Genomic DNA, 19,432 nt, shown 5'->3' with positions numbered 1-19,432 from the left:
GTCAAAAGATTTAGTGAGCGGCGGAGCTACTGTCACATCTAGGTCTGTAGCGTCATAGACGATTCGACGTCAAGATTTCGTCAACGTTTTGCAGCAGCTCGCCACACACCCGTTGGAGACCAAAACATGGGTATGGGAATACTTCTAAATTAGTCCCAAACGTAAAGGTGTCGTTATTTGCGCTCTTTGCCAAATGGAGTTGGCATACCACACCAACACAACAGCAAAGTTTGAGCATCTGAAAAACAAGTACTAACGTTGGCTAAATTAATTACATCTTTACAACGTGTATTGTAGCTTGAACTCTGCGCACTTCGGTTGTGCTAGCTAACTATCTTAGCTCTCCGTTCAGTTTGTTCGTGCTAGGTAGCTACTGGCGCCTAGACCGCTGTGTTTAGCTAACGTTAGTCATCATCTAATGTTGGCTTGAATGAAAGCTAGCTTAAGCTATCTATAGTAGCTGACGTTAGCTAACGTGAACGTTAGCTACTAACCTAGCACGAACAAACTGCACAGAGAGCTAAGATACGTTGGTTAATTGGTTAGCCTAGCACCACCAAATTTTACAGCTGCTAGATAGCCACGTTAGCATTGAAATAAACTAATCAAAGCATAGCACTACAATGAGGTTAAGAGTAGATTTAAAATACCCCACAGTCATAGGTGTTATTCTAATATGCATTGCTTTCGTGTTTTCTAGGACAGGAAAGAACCTTGGCGTCCTGTCCTGAGAAAAAGATGCAATGCACGCAAAATATACGCAAAAACAGGAATTTTATATTGTGTTAAACAATACAACAATTAACAATTGTTAAACATTTTTTTTTAAACTACAACTTTAGATTTTTTTTAACAAGAGATATGCTGGTACTGTAAAGAGTAAACAGGCTGGTCTTTCATTTTGTATAACAGTAAAAAAAAAATTTTTATTTTATTTTGTGTGAAGAACAATATTTTTTGCAGTGCATAACTGTTGTTTAATAAAGTATATTATTAAGATTTTTTGGTATTTATTTGAGATACATTATGGTTTTTACTAATCGAGCAACAGAAAAATAAGCGTTAGATTGATTGTCCAATTAGTTGTTAGATTAGTCGACTAATCGATAAAATAATCGTTAGATTAATCGTTTCATAAATAATCGTTTACCCCCATCCCTAGTCAAATCACCCGCTCCAGTCTCTAGTACATAAGTTACCGACCGGAAAAGACACTTTTATTCTGAAATTGCTCCGAACACTAGCGACACATTTGCTGCACTTATAAAGCAGGCACTTCTCTCTCTGCTGGTTCATATCACAATTCATGCTTTTTTTTTTTGCTATTTTCACACAAATATTTTGGTTGCTGAACATTGTGTGCATCCCTAGTCTTTAACACAATAATCTAATTAAAAGCATTTCCACACATTTATTGTTGAATTGTCCTTGTCTGTCAATTTGCAAGTATGCCTGTATTGACAGAGTCTCTGTATTTTATTCTCTCTACGCTATATTTTAGCTAAACTAGTATGAGGGTATATAAAAATAATTGAACTGTCAACTGTTCGTTGTTGAAGGACATATCTTTGCCCCCCTGCCAAGCGATAATGATATTTTAGTAATGCACTGCCTGGCATGGGGTAGCGATATGACTTTATTAAGCTCTGCTCCGTGCCTGAGGTGGAATTCAACACAGGGCTGTCAGATAGGTCAAAGCAGTGGATACTTCATGAGAGTGGCTGTTTTTTTATAAAAGCTGGAATTAATACAAGTGTGCCATTTGAATTCTTGAAGACGCATCTCTTAAAGAAGACAAAGGCGATTATAGAGATCAAGAATGCTCCAGGGGAAAGTCGAGTAGTTTTGCTTTCGCTCCCTCCTTTCTCATTTATTTTCTCATTTTTGTTTTGTCAATATTATCCATAAATTATTTGCATGTGGTCAGGAAGCCAGTGTGGAGACATGCATAATACATGTTGTGCATTTATTGGGGCCTCCAGTGCTCGAGACAGAGGCGAGTATATTGTCTGTTCCATGACGCACTAGTGATGAGACGGGAATCCCCAGGACACTGCAATTTGGCAAATATTGCATGGCAATATTTGTTTTGTTTTAATAATCTCAAAGTATCGCATGTTGCATAACAACTAAGCATCTCGTTGTAAACTTTGTCCCAGCAATGCCAAAGCAAATTTGTTTCTCTAGATTTGAAAGTTTGCAGGTAAATATTTTAGCATATTTTCTCTTCACAAGTGAGGAAACACTAAATATTGATTTATTTTTTTCATATAGATTTTTATACGCGAGTCGCAGCTCATGGTAATTTTGACATTTTTTGTGTTCCCCTCAGATGGTCAGTGAATAGGCCATAATGCAGTAGAAAATCATTCCTCAGTTAGAAGTACATGTAGATCTTTTGTCAGAAGAATTTTGCAGAAGTCAAGCGATTTAACCCGCCACTATAAGCTTGCATACCTGAAGCATTCACTATCTTGAGGGAACTCGGAGGAGACCTCCAGCTGTGCACATTTCCAGTTTTGGCTTTGTTTCAGCATCTTTCACGTCTAAAGTGCATGTCTGCTTTCCTCCTCTTGAACAATGGCAGCCAAGTGGCAGGAAGCATTATAAGTGTCCATTCACATTCACGGCTTTCTGAGGTCATTCATCTGTAGGATATGATCTGTAGGATGGTGTAAACAGACGTCCGTTCTTTTGTGTGCGAGTATACATCATTGTATATAACTATAATGTTGTAGCTTTACATTTATTGAATTTCAATCACTGCGTTCAAAGTGTACCAAATCTAATCAGTCATGTGCTCGCTGAGATTTGAACCCATGACCTTGGTGTAGCTAGTGCCATGGCCTACCAAAGATACAGGCAGACTCTGGACAGTTAAGCTCTAATTCATTTGTCGCCTGTTTGTTTTATCTGTGGAATTAAAGAGGATTTGCCTGTTCGTGCAGTTAATGAAATCAGACCCTTTAATATGAGCGTCAGCATGTTCTCAGACGAAAGAAATCGTCACCCCGCAGAAGAGTTGACACGAAGGATTGATTTTCATAGTCCTAAAAAGTCAGCCGTGTGCCCACTCCGTTGCCCATTTCCTTTTTATGTCTCTTGAATAATGCACACACACACTGGCACGCCTCTGGGTTCTTTTTACAGTCAGATCAGCGATGAGATTGCGTCGAGCTCTCGGACTCACCCACTATGCATTTGTGTTTATCCGTGATCATACATCTCACTATAAAACTCTGTTTAATGGAGAGCTAGGCATGGACGAAAATAAGACGTACGGCTTCATTTCAGTTGGTACTTTCAAAGTATTACCTGTAAATCAGATGTACTGTAGACGCTGTTTTTATTTACTGTCCTGACAGTCCTTTTTAGTTATGATAAAGTCTGTTTCCTATTGCAAAATGTTCTGTTTAGTTTGTTTAGCCATGTTTAGGCCTGTTTAGTTCTCTATCTATTGGTTATTTTATATATATATATATATATAGCCTATAACAAGTTTTTTTATTGTTATCTGCAGAGACTCATAACCGTGCCTATTGTGGCAAAATTTAAACTTTGAGTAAACATTGTTTAAAAAAATCAATACTCAGACGTTCTGCCTACATTTTTATACTGTCTTTCAATTTGGCTTGACTTTTTTAGCACATTGACTCTCAAAAACAAAACATCCCAATCAGACTGGATCTAGTTTTTTGCTTAATATGTGGGTGGAAATGTGTATATTTGTGTTGGCGACCGGTTTACTCTAGTGTTACTCGAAGTCGCTCTGTTTCTAAAGCTTTCAGATACAGCTGATGTGTTTTTTGTGTTTTTGAGGAAGATTTCTTTAGAGGAGCTAGAGACCTCAGGGGAGATCTGCTGTCTGCCAGGAGTCTTCAAGGCCTTGAGGCTGACGCTTGCTTTGAGACATAAACACACAAGCCTCTGCCCTTCTGCTGTCTGCCTAGATTAATGAGACCGATGTCATGCTGTGTCCTACGACACACACGCATTCACCCTGTTATTCACTAGGGCCAAAAGGCAGGTGTTTAATAGATATTACCCAGCGCACAACCTCTAACCAAAAGCTTTATTTGCATCAACACACCTCTCAGTGGACCTCTTACAGTCATTACACAACACTGAGGTTTTCTAATGAAAGATCTCACGGGACAGCAGATGATAGATACAGACGTTTCTCCAGTGAAATTAAGCTATGCACTACAGAAAGCGTCAAAGTGAATATACTTCATCTTTTTGTTCGTGTTATTGATTGTCAAGGGTATTTTTGTGTCCGTTGGTGTGAGGACACATGGTCACAGGTCATGGAAGTGACTGTCATGCTTCTCGGTTCTTGGGTCAGAAGTGACTCCTGCTGTCATGTAGAGATGCAGCGATTACAGAGGTTCACTATTAGCCGCGCTTAAATACGCCACTGTTAATTAATCGTAAAGGCTCCGTTACACCGCATGTTTCTATTGAACGGAACGGCAATGTTGCAACTTGCACAAAATGAAGACAAAGTTACACCAGCGGTGCTCCAGCTTGATGAGCCGTGTCTATCAGAGACACTGAGGGCTCGACGCACACCAGATTAACTATGGTAGAAATAATGATAAACATACAATCTTACATGTACATTCACAAGTATGGCTGTAGCTACAACAGTTGGGCTTTCAGTGTTTCAATGTTTGCGTGCTAGCTCTTAAAGGGACAGCAGCATTATAAATATATCTGTTTTAATGCTCATCAAACAACAAAAAACGAAGACTAAACAAACTCACTGCTCCTGTCCTGACTGATCAATTTTAATAACTTGAATATATTTTGATCTATATTTCAGTATACTGTGATGACTATGAAGTGTTATTTTACATTTGACTCCTTTATTCAATAACCACAGTTAGACCAACCTGAAAAATCTAAAAAGTACTGTTAATTTAATTTTTGTGTTTGCCCATAATTTGATCATTTGTTCTCATTTTATTACTGATTGACTTTTATTATTAGGCTTAGGCTATTATTAGGAGTTAGGCTTATAGTTTTATGGTATTATGAGCTTTTTCATTATGATTGCATCAGTAAAATCCGACTATTGACTAAACATCATTATTTATTTATTACTTTTTGTGGCGGGCGTGTAACATTTTTGTCTGGGCCAGTAAAAATGTAGAAATTAATGTATGCCTTATAATCGTGCAACCGTTATTTTTCCTCAGACTATAATCGTATCAATTATATCTATAATTGTTGTATCCCTACTGTCCTGCATCATACACATTAGTCACGCCTCTTAGACTTTATTCGCATGGCCATCTCTCTCTCTTGTGTCTTTGTTGTTTTGACACCCCTAACTCACTGCTCAGGTTTTATTGATTACTTTTATTTATTTTGGTTTCCTCAGGTGTATTATTGCATTCCCCACAGTGAACTTGTAAGAGTGTGGTCTCAGTGGAAATTTAGATTTCATATTTTTAGTCGTGTGGCTAGTTACTTTTACCATTACTTTTTTAAGCAATTAGGGTTATAGTTGTCACGGTTGTCGATAAACATCACGCACATTGATAAAAATATAAAAAATATTCCACTCTTACTGTCAGAGTCCCTTTTAGTTTTTTATGCCATGCCTTGTGCTTGTGGCACTGTTTTATGTCATATTCTCTATATTTCATTCTGACACCTTCGTCCGGTGGTTCCAGCTGTATTATTAGCAACAGCTTGAGCAAATGTCAGTAGTGTGTCCTGTGCATTCATCCAAAATCCAGTAAACATCTTTTCTTAAAATGTCATATTTCTGGACATCATTTCATCCCTTATTGAGAGTAGTGCAGCAACCTGTCAGTATTTTTTTCTGTCGAGTTGTCCTGCTAGGGTTGAATAGTTGAATAGTGGCACTCTTACATCCTGGGTCTGCACAACCACAGACGAGGAAGCGCTAGATCCAGAAGGAGCTCTTGGCACTATCTCCCTCCACGTCTTTCTCTCTGTCCTTATGGGACTAACAGGAAATGCTTGTGCTCAGACGCTTTGTTCTCATACTCCCATGAGTTGGGACCAGCTTCCTCCCCACCCACATTGTAACATTAACTATTACAGGATAAGTTGCATAGTGTCATCGTAAAGAGTCAACGTCTACAGATTGAGAACTGGCACTTGAGTACTCGGAAGTGACAATTTTTGTAACTTTTTCTTCCGTTTTTGATTTTAAACTTGTTTGCAGTTAGGAATGTTCATTTTTCGAGAATATTATTAATAGAATACCATAAAAATTATCGATCAATTTCATAGATTGATCAGTAATACAATTGTATTACTTTTTATTCAGTAATTTCTCAAAGCTGTGTTTTCTCAAAGGAATAGTTAAACTTCAAAATTCTGTCATCATTTACTCCAATCCTGTATGAATTTCTTTGTTCTGCTAAACACAAAGGAAGACATTTAAAAGAATCTCCGTAACCAAACAGATCTCATGAGATCTACTTGGTTACTGACATTCTTCCAAATGTCTTTCTATGCATTGAGCAGAACATTTCAATTTAAATAGGTTTGAAAGAAATGATGACAGATGACTTTTCATAATTTGAATAGCTGTATTAATATTATAGCTTTAAATCCAAGGAGGGTGTTTGGCAGAATATATCATTTTGTGCAAGAAAAGAGTACTAGAATGCGTTTTGTCTGAACTGGAACAGGACTAAATCCAGCACACCTGCAGTTTTGACATAATTTCCTGCCGAACGTTCTTCACATTGGTCATGACGGCAATGCCAGAAAAATGGCACCGGAGGAAAAACCAGGCAGTATAAAACTCAATTGGAATATTTAAACATGACACCATCTGAATGCCTGCGATACCAAATCAAGCTGGTGGGAGCAGTTAGCCAAGACGGACTGAGGGCTAGGAACACAGACAGAAGCACACTAAATTATACAAAAGCCCAATGGCTATCTTAGTGTTATGAAAGCATCCTGATTAGAAGTTCATATCTCTAAAATCTGACAAAGCACCTTGAACTTTCAGATCTGTGCTTCCTGGCCGAATGACCGTTGACTGGAGGGTTGATAACACCTTTGTTTGATGCCCGTCTTGCCTATGGGAGGACCATTATGAGGTGTCTGTGTTGCTGACTCCCTTCTGTCTGAATTGAAGAGTCTTGAAGTGATGGAAGCCTGGGGCTTCCCATAAGAGACTCTAACAGGACTGCGTGTGTGAGGCTGGTTCAGCTGTAATTGTTCTGACCTAAATGATGGTAAACAGTCCTTGCTGGCCACACAACCAGAGCCGCATACACACTGGCTTCTTTGTCCGTTACTTCTCACCCCCTACACACACACACACACACACAGCATTTATAGGACTTTGGAGAGTAGGATGGTCCTTGAACTAGCATAAAAGTCCCTCGCTGGTCGGAGACTGTAAGAAACAGGGAGCTCTGGGACAATAGCCTGTGACTCTTTAGCATTTCACAAGCCAGACAAGGAAAAGCTTTTGTCTTGTGGGTTTTCTAACGTGTCGTGTCCACTATTGCGTATATGTGTGAGAGGTTGCGGAAGCTGTTTTGATGTGATTTAGCTGTACGCTAATGCGGTTTCCAGAAAGCCCTACTTGTTTTTCCTTCTGGGTCGATCACATCTCATCTCTCTTGTCTTTCTCACACTCTCACACACACTTGTGCTCAACAGTTGTGCTGTATGCTCCGCTCCAAATGATGCTAACTGTGTTGTTTCAAGTGTTACGATTGTGTGCAAAACCATTGTTTGACACATTTGGACGTTCGTTTCACTGTCGTGTACCACAGCACATCTTCATAGTATTGGTTGAGATTTTGAAAGCCTCCGAGATCACAGGAGGATAAACCGACGTGGCTAAGAAAAATCAAATTAAAGCTATAAATAAGCGGATGCATTATTTCCGAGATCTGACAGGCCAATAAACTGCTGACAGTCCTAGCCATTTATTAGGTTTAAATGGGGACATAAAAGCAATCGTGCGTTCCCGTCTGCAGGGTATCGGAGATCTGAGGCTGCCTAAACTCAACGTTCAGGGCTAACCGCAGCAGACGTGTTTTACTATTTTCACAACTGTTCTGTCATTGCAGTTTCGTTGTCTTATATTGTTGTAGCAGACGAGTAATATCTAAATTGCTGAAGACATATCAAGGATTTTCAGCATCTCTAAAACTTCAATTGTTTGATTAATTGTACATATTAAATATAACCTAAAATGGTATACGGTTTCATAATTTTTTCTCCACCTTTATAATTGCATGACATGTCCATGCTTGACAAGACTGTGAAAGAAAAATCCTTAAAGTCTCCTATCACTTCAGAGTAATAATATGCATTGAGACGCTGGACAAGAGCTAGATGAATGTATTAAGTAAACAGTCAGAGAGATCACGCTGTGCTTGCGAAGGCCTGGAGATTCCCCGAATTTAAGCAGAAAGGAATGAATGCCTAGCAACCACACACCATTGAGGATGGAGAGCTGTGGTCTGTCTGCTAGAGCTGGGGTTATCAAACTGGTGTCCCGGACCCCCAGGGGGCCGCCAAAAGGTTGCAAGCAGAAAAGATGAAGCAAAAATGATCAAAGTCCACCATGTTTATCTGTTTTTTTGTTTTTGATATGCTTAGTTTCCAGAATTGTTCATATTTGTATCTTTCTAGTGAGTTTTTCTCGGTAAGACTCAAAGTGAAATTGTTCCCGACTATTTAGGTTTAGAAACAATGTGTTGTCCCTAAAATATCCTATTTGCTATTTATCTTACAAATTTTAGACGTTTCTTTACATGTCAAAAGTATATTGATATGTATTTTGGAAAAGGGGGTCCATAACTAAAGATTAATCATATTTGGGGGTCCTTGGGATCATAAAGTTTGAAAACCCCATTGCTGGAGCGCTGAATAATCAATCCCAGAGGACAAAGAAAAGAAGAGAGAGAGAACAAGAACTGATGTCCATATGAATGTGATTAAAAAGATCATATTCACAAGATGATCTTTGTTAAAAGTAAGGAAATACTTAATTGTTTCGTAATGAAATGTATTGAGGGCTAAATTAGTTTAATGAGGGACAAACTAGATAAGACAGGCACAGTGGATAAGACAAATGGATGGAGACATGTACTGTGAGATTTCCTGTGAAAACCTGGGTCACAGCTGCAGCGATGAAGCTGGATTATGTCAGGATGGAACCTGTGTACCTGAGACCATAATGACCGACTCTCTGAACTTCAGCCAGACGCACTGGCTCTGGATCAGGAGTGACCACCTGAGCTCACGGACACATCGCTGCACCTCATTAGTGCAATGCATGCTGTCATTCACGCACCCACTCCGGTCAGATCCGAGGTATCATGACCATGTAATGAGACATTGAGGCTATAAAAGAGTAAAAACACCTGAATCCAGAAGTGTCCGCTGGGGCAGGACATTTACACAATAACAGAGGTCTTGTTTGGGTTTAAAGTCAAAGTTAAATCCCCTTTGCAACCCATTTTCTTATGTAATGTGGCACAACATATCAAAGGGCAGGAATGACCTCAGACTGTCAATTTGACGTTGCTGAAACAAAAAGCTAAAAGGCCATTTTTGTTTCTTTTCTTTTTATTCCTTTTTGTTTTTATTTCAATTTCTTTTTTTTCCAATTATTTATATTACTTGCACAGTCTACGAATGCTGATCAAACCTACATTTCATGTCCAAGGCACGGCAGAGACAATCATTTTGGTTTGCTAAAATATTGAACATTAGTATTATTGTTAAAACATATGACTTCTTTTTATTACATTATTTTTATTTTTAATCGTATTATTTTAATACCGTGCACTTATGAAATTAGTCACGACTAATCGTATTCAAAATAAAAGTTTTTTTACATAGTACACACACATACTGTAAACTGTGTATAATAATTATGTATATATAAATACACAAACTTGCATGTATATATTTAAGAAATAGAAATATATACATTTTATTAACAGTATATATAATATTTAAATAATTATACATATTAAATATTTAAATTTAATATAAAACACATGCATGTGTGTATATTTATATATACATAATTGTTATAAACAGTACACGCATATTATGTAAACAAAAACATTTATTTTGCATAAGGTTAGTCACGACTAATTGTTATACAGTGCTGCCGATTTTTTATTATGACATATATGTGCACAACAGTGAACATTGTTTATTATTTTACGAAAGAAGGACATATAACACATTCACAAGTAAACAACATGTTTAAGAGAGCGACTCCTTCATTGAGATGTGCGTAACGGTTTGGATGTCAGTTTCGTGAGATCCATGAAAACGGGTCGGATTTAATTGGAAGTCTGCTGCTTATACAAGCCATAGTGAAATAAAACCTCCCGACCCTTATGACAGTCTAACTAAAACCAGTCTAAAAAAGAAGATCTGACTTGCTGTCCCGTGGGATGCCTGTTACCTTTAAAATTAGCTTTGCGGAACACCAGACACGAATTGCAGTTTTCAAGCCCTGAAAAAAATCTATAGATCAGTAATTGTTTAAATCAGTGAGATATTAAGTATTCAGAAGAGGGTTTCAGGCATCTGTATGTATTTACTGTTCTCTGAAGTGCTGTTTGTTTGTCTGGTGTTTTGACCTAAAACACATTCTGTGGAAGTGCAACAATGCCTCATGTTTTATTCACAGACAATGACTTCAGCATGTATGTCCACATCCGGCAGGTGGATACCGTTATCTTAAAGCTAGCTAACACACAATAGACCTGTGACTCGTTCCATGTGTGGAAATCTCCTGTACGTTCTCTGGGGGATTGTGTACAATGCTGGTGCTCACGGCTTGTGTTTTGTTTATTAAACCACCTCAATTGGAAATTAACTCGCAGCGTTGAATTCTAAACATGAGCAGCAGCAACATTCTTAACACGGTTTTAATATGCAGGTGCACATGTCGGCAACTCATGCGTCTTACATAAAAGGCACAAATCTGGAGTCTGAACATTCAAACAATCTTGGCATTATGCGGGAGATGAGAGTTTGCGTGTTTTAAGAGTTGACAGCAACTCCTGGAGTGGGAAGTCGTTTCTCACAAGTGGGTGTGAGAGTGAGTGTGGCCCGTTGACAGGTGTGCTCACACCGTGAGAGATTGTTGTACCCAGTAGGACATCTTTTGACACACTTGGACACACCTTCTTTCTTTCCTACGAGTCTGTTCTCACAATAAAGTCATCCAACACTATTCCATTGCAGAAACAGGGAGGGATTGCATTGTTTTGCAACTTTAAGGGATAGTTCACTCAAATTCTGTCATATTTTATTCATTCTCAGTCGTTCATAACCTATAAATGATTACATTTTCTGTGAAACCAAAGTGAAGATATTTTGAGAAATGTTTTGTGTCCATACAATGAAAGTCAATGGGGGCCAGTGTTGTTTGTTCAAAAACATTCTTCAGATCTTTTGTGTATTGCAGTAAAAAGTCGTATTGTTTGTTAAAAGATAATGAAATAAGTTTTGGGGGCTGAACTATCCATTTAAGTGATGTTTGTGTGTGTGTGTGTGTGTGTGTATGACGTGTGAAGAGTGACAAACAAACTCCCCAAAACGTTTGCCAGAGAAACATGTTTCACTCAGCGTAAGATTCAGCGACGTGACTGCTTGTTTGTTTTTGAGATTTTAGGAGGAACTTGTGGGTACCGAAGCCCGTTGGTTGGTGTATAGTTATCTGATAGCAGTTATGTTTACAAAATGTTCTAAAATGAGCCAGTCAGATGTCAAATAAGCAGCATGCCTCCACAGGGCTGTGAAATCACTCCCTCCCCGATAAGGCCCCAGTTTCCTGTTTGCGAAGCACTCAGACATCTCCATTAAAGGCCAAACTTGATAAACACCAGGTCTGAGAGAAAGACGTGGAATGCTGAAGATCCAAAGCTGAAGTCAGCAATATTTGTTGCGTGTGTAGAGCGAGCAATTAGTTTTAAGACTCTGACTAGACACAGATAAAAACATTGACAGTAAGTTTGCGTCCCTGTCTGAAATGGTTGTCGGGGTGTGTTTTTAACGCCTGTGTGTTTGTTTTGTGTTTGTCACAGGTGCTGGAGAATCGGGGAAGAGTACCATCGTAAAACAGATGAAGTGAGTGAACCACATTTTTCTCTCCTCACATTCTTTCGGCACGCATGCTTTCCTGAGGACCAGATGTTAACGGCGGCGCAAATGCAAAGACAAACAGCTGCATCTCTGACACAATATTTTTACTGTCATTTTAATTTTGCGCACACACTGTCACCCATTTACGTGCCAAGGTTGTTTTCTCATTTTGGGCTGGTTCATTCATGTTCACACAAACACATCCTTAGACATGGCAGAATGCCAGTCTGATTTATTCAACCAATCACACGCTTTGTTCACTTGATTTGAACTAAACTGGTTTATAGAACCAAAACCTTGAGTTGCAAGCTATATGATCATCAATTTCCAGATAAATGTCTTTATTTTTTACAAGACTTAAAAAAGTTTCCCGTACAAATGTGTTCTTATCAATTCAGTCAATCAACTGGACCATTGATCTATTCACAACTGCACAGAATCATTACTGGTGCCAGGGTTCCGACTGCACAAACACACATTTATTTTCCACAGCCGTGTGTAGACTCTCATCTACTCTCAAAACCTAGTGTGCTGCCTACCTAGACTGTATTTTAAGCCATCACACGATCGAGCAAATGTTACAAAATGCTGTCTATATAGGCATCTCGCTATGTTTTGAGACACAGTGGTTGTCTGTCTTGTACACACAGCTGTGGATGTGTGTGTTTGTGCAGTCGGGCCCCTGGCAGCAGTTAATACTCTGTTTATCTGACCTTGACCTCATCTGTAATTCTTGCACCTCTGTATCCCAAAGCAGTTTTAAATCCTGCATTAATCACTCTGATGGAAAACAAATTCTGCTTTATTCCATAACCACGCGCCTCAAACAACATACATACACAGGCTTTGATGTAGGACATCAGGTCAAAACATTAAGTCCGTAACAGTGGTAATGTTGTAATGCGTCTAGTTTGTTTACACTGTAACAGTGAGAAATCTGAATGATAAATATACCGACTAAAGTCATGACTTAGTTAAAGCTGATTGGCTTTTTGACTGAAATGTCTCGATAGGAAGTATGGCTGTATTGAGAATGAATAGTACATTAAGGCATTTATTTGGCAGACGCTTTTATCAAAAGCGACTTACATTGCTTTTATCCTATACATTTAACATAGGTATTTGCAATCCCCTGGGCTCGAACCCACAACCTTGCTCTTACCACTGAGCTACAGGAAAGATGTATAATAGTAGTTGACACACTCTACATTTTTTGCTTTATTATTGCGCTTTTTTGACTTTACAGAAATGTATATTTTCACGTCTATGTCAGTTGCCTGCTTGTGGAATTTAACTTTATATCGTTTTTAAATAAAAATTCTTGACTTGAAAAACTGCATGTTTTCCACTAGCTGTGCAAAATTTGAAGGTGTTTATCTGAGCTTTAGTGATAAAAGTAAATTCTCTCTATCCTTCTGACCCAGATGCCAGAAGGTGCCCGCATTTTCATGAGCCAGAACTGCTAGTATAATAAAATACTTTATAGTCTTGTGCTATAGCAAGACCTTAAAAACAATTCCCAACAGCACGCCAAATCAATTCGGCAGCTACATTCTGTCCACTAAAGATTTAATACATTTGTATTGCATTTCTTTTGGGCCCTAGGCTCAAATTCCTGTTTCTCTCTCTCTGATTTTTAAGGTGCAGTTTTACTTTTTGTATACTGTATATCAACGTATTCGCAGGTCAAAGCAATCCCTGATGACATCATGAGTGCTAAATATACCAATTGTGTGCGTGTGTTTTCTCTTTAGGATTATCCATGAGGACGGCTACTCGGAGGAGGAGTGCAAGCAGTATCGAGCTGTGGTCTACAGTAACACCATCCAGTCCATCATGGCTATCATCAAAGCCATGAGCAACCTCAAGATCGAATATGAGGACGGCTCAAGAGCTGTGAGTACACACCAGCAAATAAATCACGTACAGCATATTACACACAGGGGACATCTCAGAAGCCTCCTGCGATACTGACAGAGAACAGATGACTTGGAGGACGACCTACAGGATCGCATGCAGTGCATACAGATCCTTTAATAAATATGTTTCCTTCTGTCCTCCTTTGTTGTAAAGCTCGGATGGATTTCTTGCAGTTTTTTTGTTGCCAGTCTTTCTTACTATTGACTTTAGCATGTCCAAGAACCGTCCACTTGCTTGATGACATGAATAGGGAGCACAGAAAAGGAAGCCATACCCCTTCCATTCCTAGGAGAGCAACTCATCAAACACAGCACTATTGATCTCTCCTTCCTCCTGCACATGCACGGATCCTTTATTTCACCAAACGGACTGTGGTAGGAATAGGGACCACTTCATTTCTGCAAGAAAGAGCGATGGATTATGTGAAAGAGGGAGACGTAAGGGAGGTTTTTTTCTGCTCACATCTCGAGAACAGCCGGGGGGCAGCAGTATGTTTAATACATCTGATCCACCTAAGGGTCTTCCGTATAGATGAGTACAGTGCAGATGAGGTTCGGGACAGTTTAATTGTACCTCACTGAATGAGAATGTTGAAACGGGTCAGGACAAACCGACCTCGCGTCTGCGGGGAACAACAAAAATGGCCCATTTAAAAGGGATGTATTGTGAAAAAGCATTTTTTGCTTTTAAAAGCTATTTTCGGTGCATGAACCTTTAACCTTATGAGTGGTCTTATGGAAAAAAATTGGAATACGGCCCCTTTAAACGCACAGACTCTTTATTAGTGATGTGTAATGGTGGTGTACTGTTTAATTAGACTGTGACGGGTGAGACTGATGATTGTATTTCAGCGCTGGAAATAGAGCGGTTACAGGGGAATAACTCAAGGACTCCTCATATATTTCTTAAAATCACTTTGAAGTTTCAAAAATTGGCTAGTTCTGGTTAGTATTTTTTTTTAAATAGAAAATCAGAATTTGGGTTTTGTTTAACTTTACAATCAACAATAAAGAGTCACAGGTACATATGTTAACCACATGTGTTCTGTATACTGTACACGTGGACAACGGCATCCTGTGGGGCGGATGGCTGTACTTCTTCGTTTTTCTTTCTCTTTTACTAGCTAGCTGTAAATCACTTAAGGGTCTGTAACCGTCCCGTCCTCTCTCTCTATTCAGATTCTTTGTGCTTTCTATTTTTTCCACTACGTTGTAAAAGAACAGGTAATGTTCCCTTTTGGAATTTATACTTTTGTTAACCTTTTTATTTATGTTTTTCTTTGAATTTACTAGACAATAAGTTGCGAAATATTGGATCAGTTTACCTTTACGATCCCTGCTATCTGCAGTAGCACATAGTTTAGAAATTCATTATGTCCTGTAGAAATGCACGGTTGCTTCGCCCATCACTTTTGCTCGTGGCGCCTGTGTTCCACCCGTCGGGCTGACTTCCAGTGACCTAGTTCAGTGGGAGGGTTTTTGGAGAGCCCATTCCTGCAACATACTCTTTGGGAGGAGACCGACATGTAGGTAGACAGTTATTTTTGTAGCTCAGAGACGACCACAATAGGAAACATGTGGCACGCAGACAGACCTGAATGCTCAGCCTGAGATATTGTGGAACTTGAGATCTCTCTCTCACTCTCAGAGACATCACAGCTTGGGTGTATTTATTGCACTTTGCCAAATAGATCTCTGTAAATCATCATGCGATATCCATACAACGCATTACAAACCACACAGAACCTACTAGAAAGTGCACACTATAAATACACTCTGATCAAGTGCACATTTAGATCTTTTTCCAGACACATAAATCCTAAATAATAAGGTTATTTTTTGTGGTACTGTATGTGTTGTAATCATCTGCATTATTTGTAAATAGATGTGTTCGTTTATTTTATAGGATGATTCCCGTCAGTTGTTTGCCCTGGCCGGGACGGCAGAAGAACAGGGCTCTTTGCCAGATGACCTGTCCAATGTCATTACCAGACTGTGGGCTGATGGAGGGGTACAGACCTGCTTCACCCGGGCCAGAGAGTACCAGCTGAACGACTCTGCCGCATAGTGAGTTATCACTCTCGCTCTGTTGTTGTCTGTGTATACATCAATGATCATTTCTCAATATTTATGGCAGAAAAATATCATAACTCATAATGATCAGGCTGTCAGCCAGGCGACACTATGGCATTATGGGTATTTTTCTTGGTTAGCTTGAATTCTGTCAGCAGTTAACAGATGCATACCGTAGGTTAATGCTTATTTCAATGGACGATTGGAGTTTTATTAACAAAGGTCCAAAAGTCTGAGACTACTAAAAATGAAAAATGCTTGTGTACCAAGTAACATTTAAATGAAGGTGAGGAATAAAGCGGCTTTTACCTTAATTCCTCACAGTGAATATATTCACTGTGTGATGAGAGCGGACACGTCCATATCGATGCGTCTAAGCGAGCAGAAACTCTGTTGCTAACAGTTAACGGTTCATTGAGAAACCAATTGCTTTTAACAGAGGTTGGCCCGGGGTCAGGATTTCCATGATCAAGGATTTCAACACAATCAAGAGTGGGAGATTTGCAAAGGCATGATGATGTCATTTGTTGGTGGGAAAGGCTTTGGCGAGAGGACTAATTTTAGCTTTGATAATGTTCAGTTTTGTCCATTCGGTTCAGCAGATGTTTTTGTGACCGTTTGCAGCCTCTCCATGTGTATGTTTTTGGGTGGGTGAAGAAAATTGTGGTTTTACAGTGGCTGACTTTGGTAAAACCACACCCTCCCCACCCTCGCAATCGTGTGTGCGCGCACCTGTTTTTCTGCTTTTTGTGGTTGCGAAATTTGCATAAATCACACCAGGGGAATAACAAAATCTGACAATCCTTTTGTGGAGACATTCACAAAAGGAATTATATTAAGAGTGATGAAAGTAAATGGAAAGTCTTAAATGCATATACAAATGCACACGCACTACTTTATCATGATGTGTTTAAATTTGTGCTGGTCCAGATGCTTTTACTGAAAACATTACATTTAGTTTTAGTTGCATGAGTATTACTGTAAGTTAAAACACACACCTGGTCTCATTGATGAGTATGTGAGCATCATTGTTCGTGGTGGTTGGGAAATGCTGTGGTAATTACACGGCTACTTAACAAATAAATAAATGGAGAAGAAATATCGATTTGAGTTGAATTGATTTTATTATGCAAGATAAATGAAACCGCAGTGTGTTATGAGAAACATTTAAATAGAGAAAGCGGTCAATTATTTATTTTAGAATTTCATTACATTAAATCTATTTGACCACAGAATGCATTTGTCCCGAATCAAGTATTTCAATTATGTGACATAAATTATGAGACATTGTGACCACATCTGGATAGTACAGATTCTTCATGTCCATCTTTTAGTTATTTTATTAGGAAGATGTTAATATTATATTTCTAGACACTGGCCTCAATCACGACTTCAAAAGGTTTATTCCAGTCTAAACAAAGATTGTTCAAAATAATTTGGTACTTATACTGCATACTCCCTCCATCAATAGTTTATACTGAATTCCTTTTAAGGAGCCATGATGAGATTTTCACGGCATCTAGTGGTAAGGTTGCGAATTGCAACCAATGGCTCACTCCACCCCCCCTTCGAAGCACTATGGTGGATTCACAGAACTAAAATGTTGTCACGTTTTCACTTATTTGCTGAAGGAAATACATATTTACGAAACATGCTCTGTAGAGCAGTTTGTCCGTTTAGGGCTACTGTAGAAACAACATGGAGAATTCCATGCAAGGGGACCAGCAGTGCTTGCAGAAAGAAACAGCTTGTTCTAATGTCATAAAAACATAACACTTCATTATGGAAGGTCTTTATACACATCTGATAACATAGTTATGTATATTATATTGCATTTCTGTCAATAGCTCCTCAAAAACACTACACACTGGACCTTTAAACGCACTTGAGAACATGTATTCTCTTTGAATTTAACACAATATTGCTTGCAGTTGTATGTGTACAAGTATATTATTTTGAACACTTCCATTCTGGTAAACCTTTATCCCTGGCCTATTGTTTGTATTACACACACGCATCAGCGGCAGACTGTACTTTTGCTTTTTTTATACTCCAATTTATGAAACAATAGCAGGTGATCATTCATCTCTACGCGGTCAGCACAACCCATATTTTTTGTAGCCAAAGCTCTAAGCCACAGCATCACCAAAATCTGAAAGGACCTGCAGTGCTTTTCTTTCCGGGTGTACCTAAGGTAAAAGCAACAAAAGCTGCCACACATTGTGATGAGGGATTTTCAGGTCTTTTGGATTTGGTCGAGTTGTCCCTGATTGTTTTGTGTTACTGAAGCTCCAGCAGAGAGCGAGTGTCTGCGGGGATCCTGACAATATTGAATCCGCTCTCAGGACTGATAGAACTCGAACAACTGAGAAAATAAAAACACAACTACTTTAAGGTCTGAATTAAGGGCTTTGTTCTTTCGTAATTTAGTTTTGAACTCTTTGTTTGTGTGAGTTATAGTGGGATTGCTTTGGATGTCTTTTTTTTCTGGCATTTGGGAGTGCAGTAGCATTGACCGATCCCATTAAATTGCCAAAAATAGGTATTATTTAGCCATGAAAGGATGGCAGTAGGCCTAATAATAACAAAATTGCGCTATTTAGCCACCTAAAAACAATGCATTGGGAAATATACTTCGCCGTGATCAGCCCTATTTTCACGACTAAAGAAATGCACATAACATTACATTGCAGTATGTTACGTCATGTGTCTTTTTGGATGTGTGTGAACGCATGAACAGATTCCAGAAAATCACTGGCCGTGTGAATGAACAAAATCTTACGATCCCTTGACAAATTCCTGGACATTTTCCAGGATCTCTGTATGAAAAGGGCCTTAGATGGGTGTTAGGGTGTGACTTCACTGACTTTTGATTGGCAGCTGAATGAGGATCTGCAGCGTCACGTTGGCGGTCTCCAGACTGAACAGAATCATTAAATAAACCGTAGAAAACATTAACCAGAAATCTTTTTGATTTTTCTTTTGCTGCCTGAATTATAAGAGCCAAGACAACAGGACTGTGTCGTGTGTTTGCAGTTATCTGAATGATATGGAGAGGATAGCTAAAGCAGACTACATCCCATCCCAGCAAGACGTGCTAAGGACCCGAGTGAAGACCACTGGCATCGTAGAGACGCATTTCACCTTCAAGGATCTTCACTTCAAGTGAGTAACCTTTCTATACATGAGCCTCCTTTGTTTCGTTGCTGCTGTTTACTGTGATTTCTGTTCGCACTTTCTAGGGGCGCTAACACTTGCGTTCACACGCATTCACACTTCAGACAACTCGTCCTCCCAATCTAACAGCC

General features: G+C 39.0%; 1 protein-coding gene across 1 annotated transcript in view; it reads left to right on the top strand.

Annotated features, from left to right (window-relative positions):
* The window catches only part of gnai2a (guanine nucleotide binding protein (G protein), alpha inhibiting activity polypeptide 2a), a 45,232-nt gene that overhangs the window by 22,560 nt on the left and 3,240 nt on the right, over nt 1–19,432 (top strand). Inside the window, exons 2-5 of the mRNA XM_056734337.1 lie at nt 12,075–12,117; nt 13,887–14,028; nt 15,958–16,118; nt 19,161–19,289. Of these exons, the coding sequence (XP_056590315.1) occupies nt 12,075–12,117; nt 13,887–14,028; nt 15,958–16,118; nt 19,161–19,289 (475 nt within the window). The remainder of the gene's footprint in view (nt 1–12,074; nt 12,118–13,886; nt 14,029–15,957; nt 16,119–19,160; nt 19,290–19,432) is intronic.

This window comes from Triplophysa dalaica, chromosome 21, assembly GCF_015846415.1.
Source record: "Triplophysa dalaica isolate WHDGS20190420 chromosome 21, ASM1584641v1, whole genome shotgun sequence".
Classification (NCBI taxonomy): domain Eukaryota; kingdom Metazoa; phylum Chordata; class Actinopteri; order Cypriniformes; family Nemacheilidae; genus Triplophysa; species Triplophysa dalaica.
This window is presented reverse-complemented; position numbering and strand designations above follow the sequence as displayed.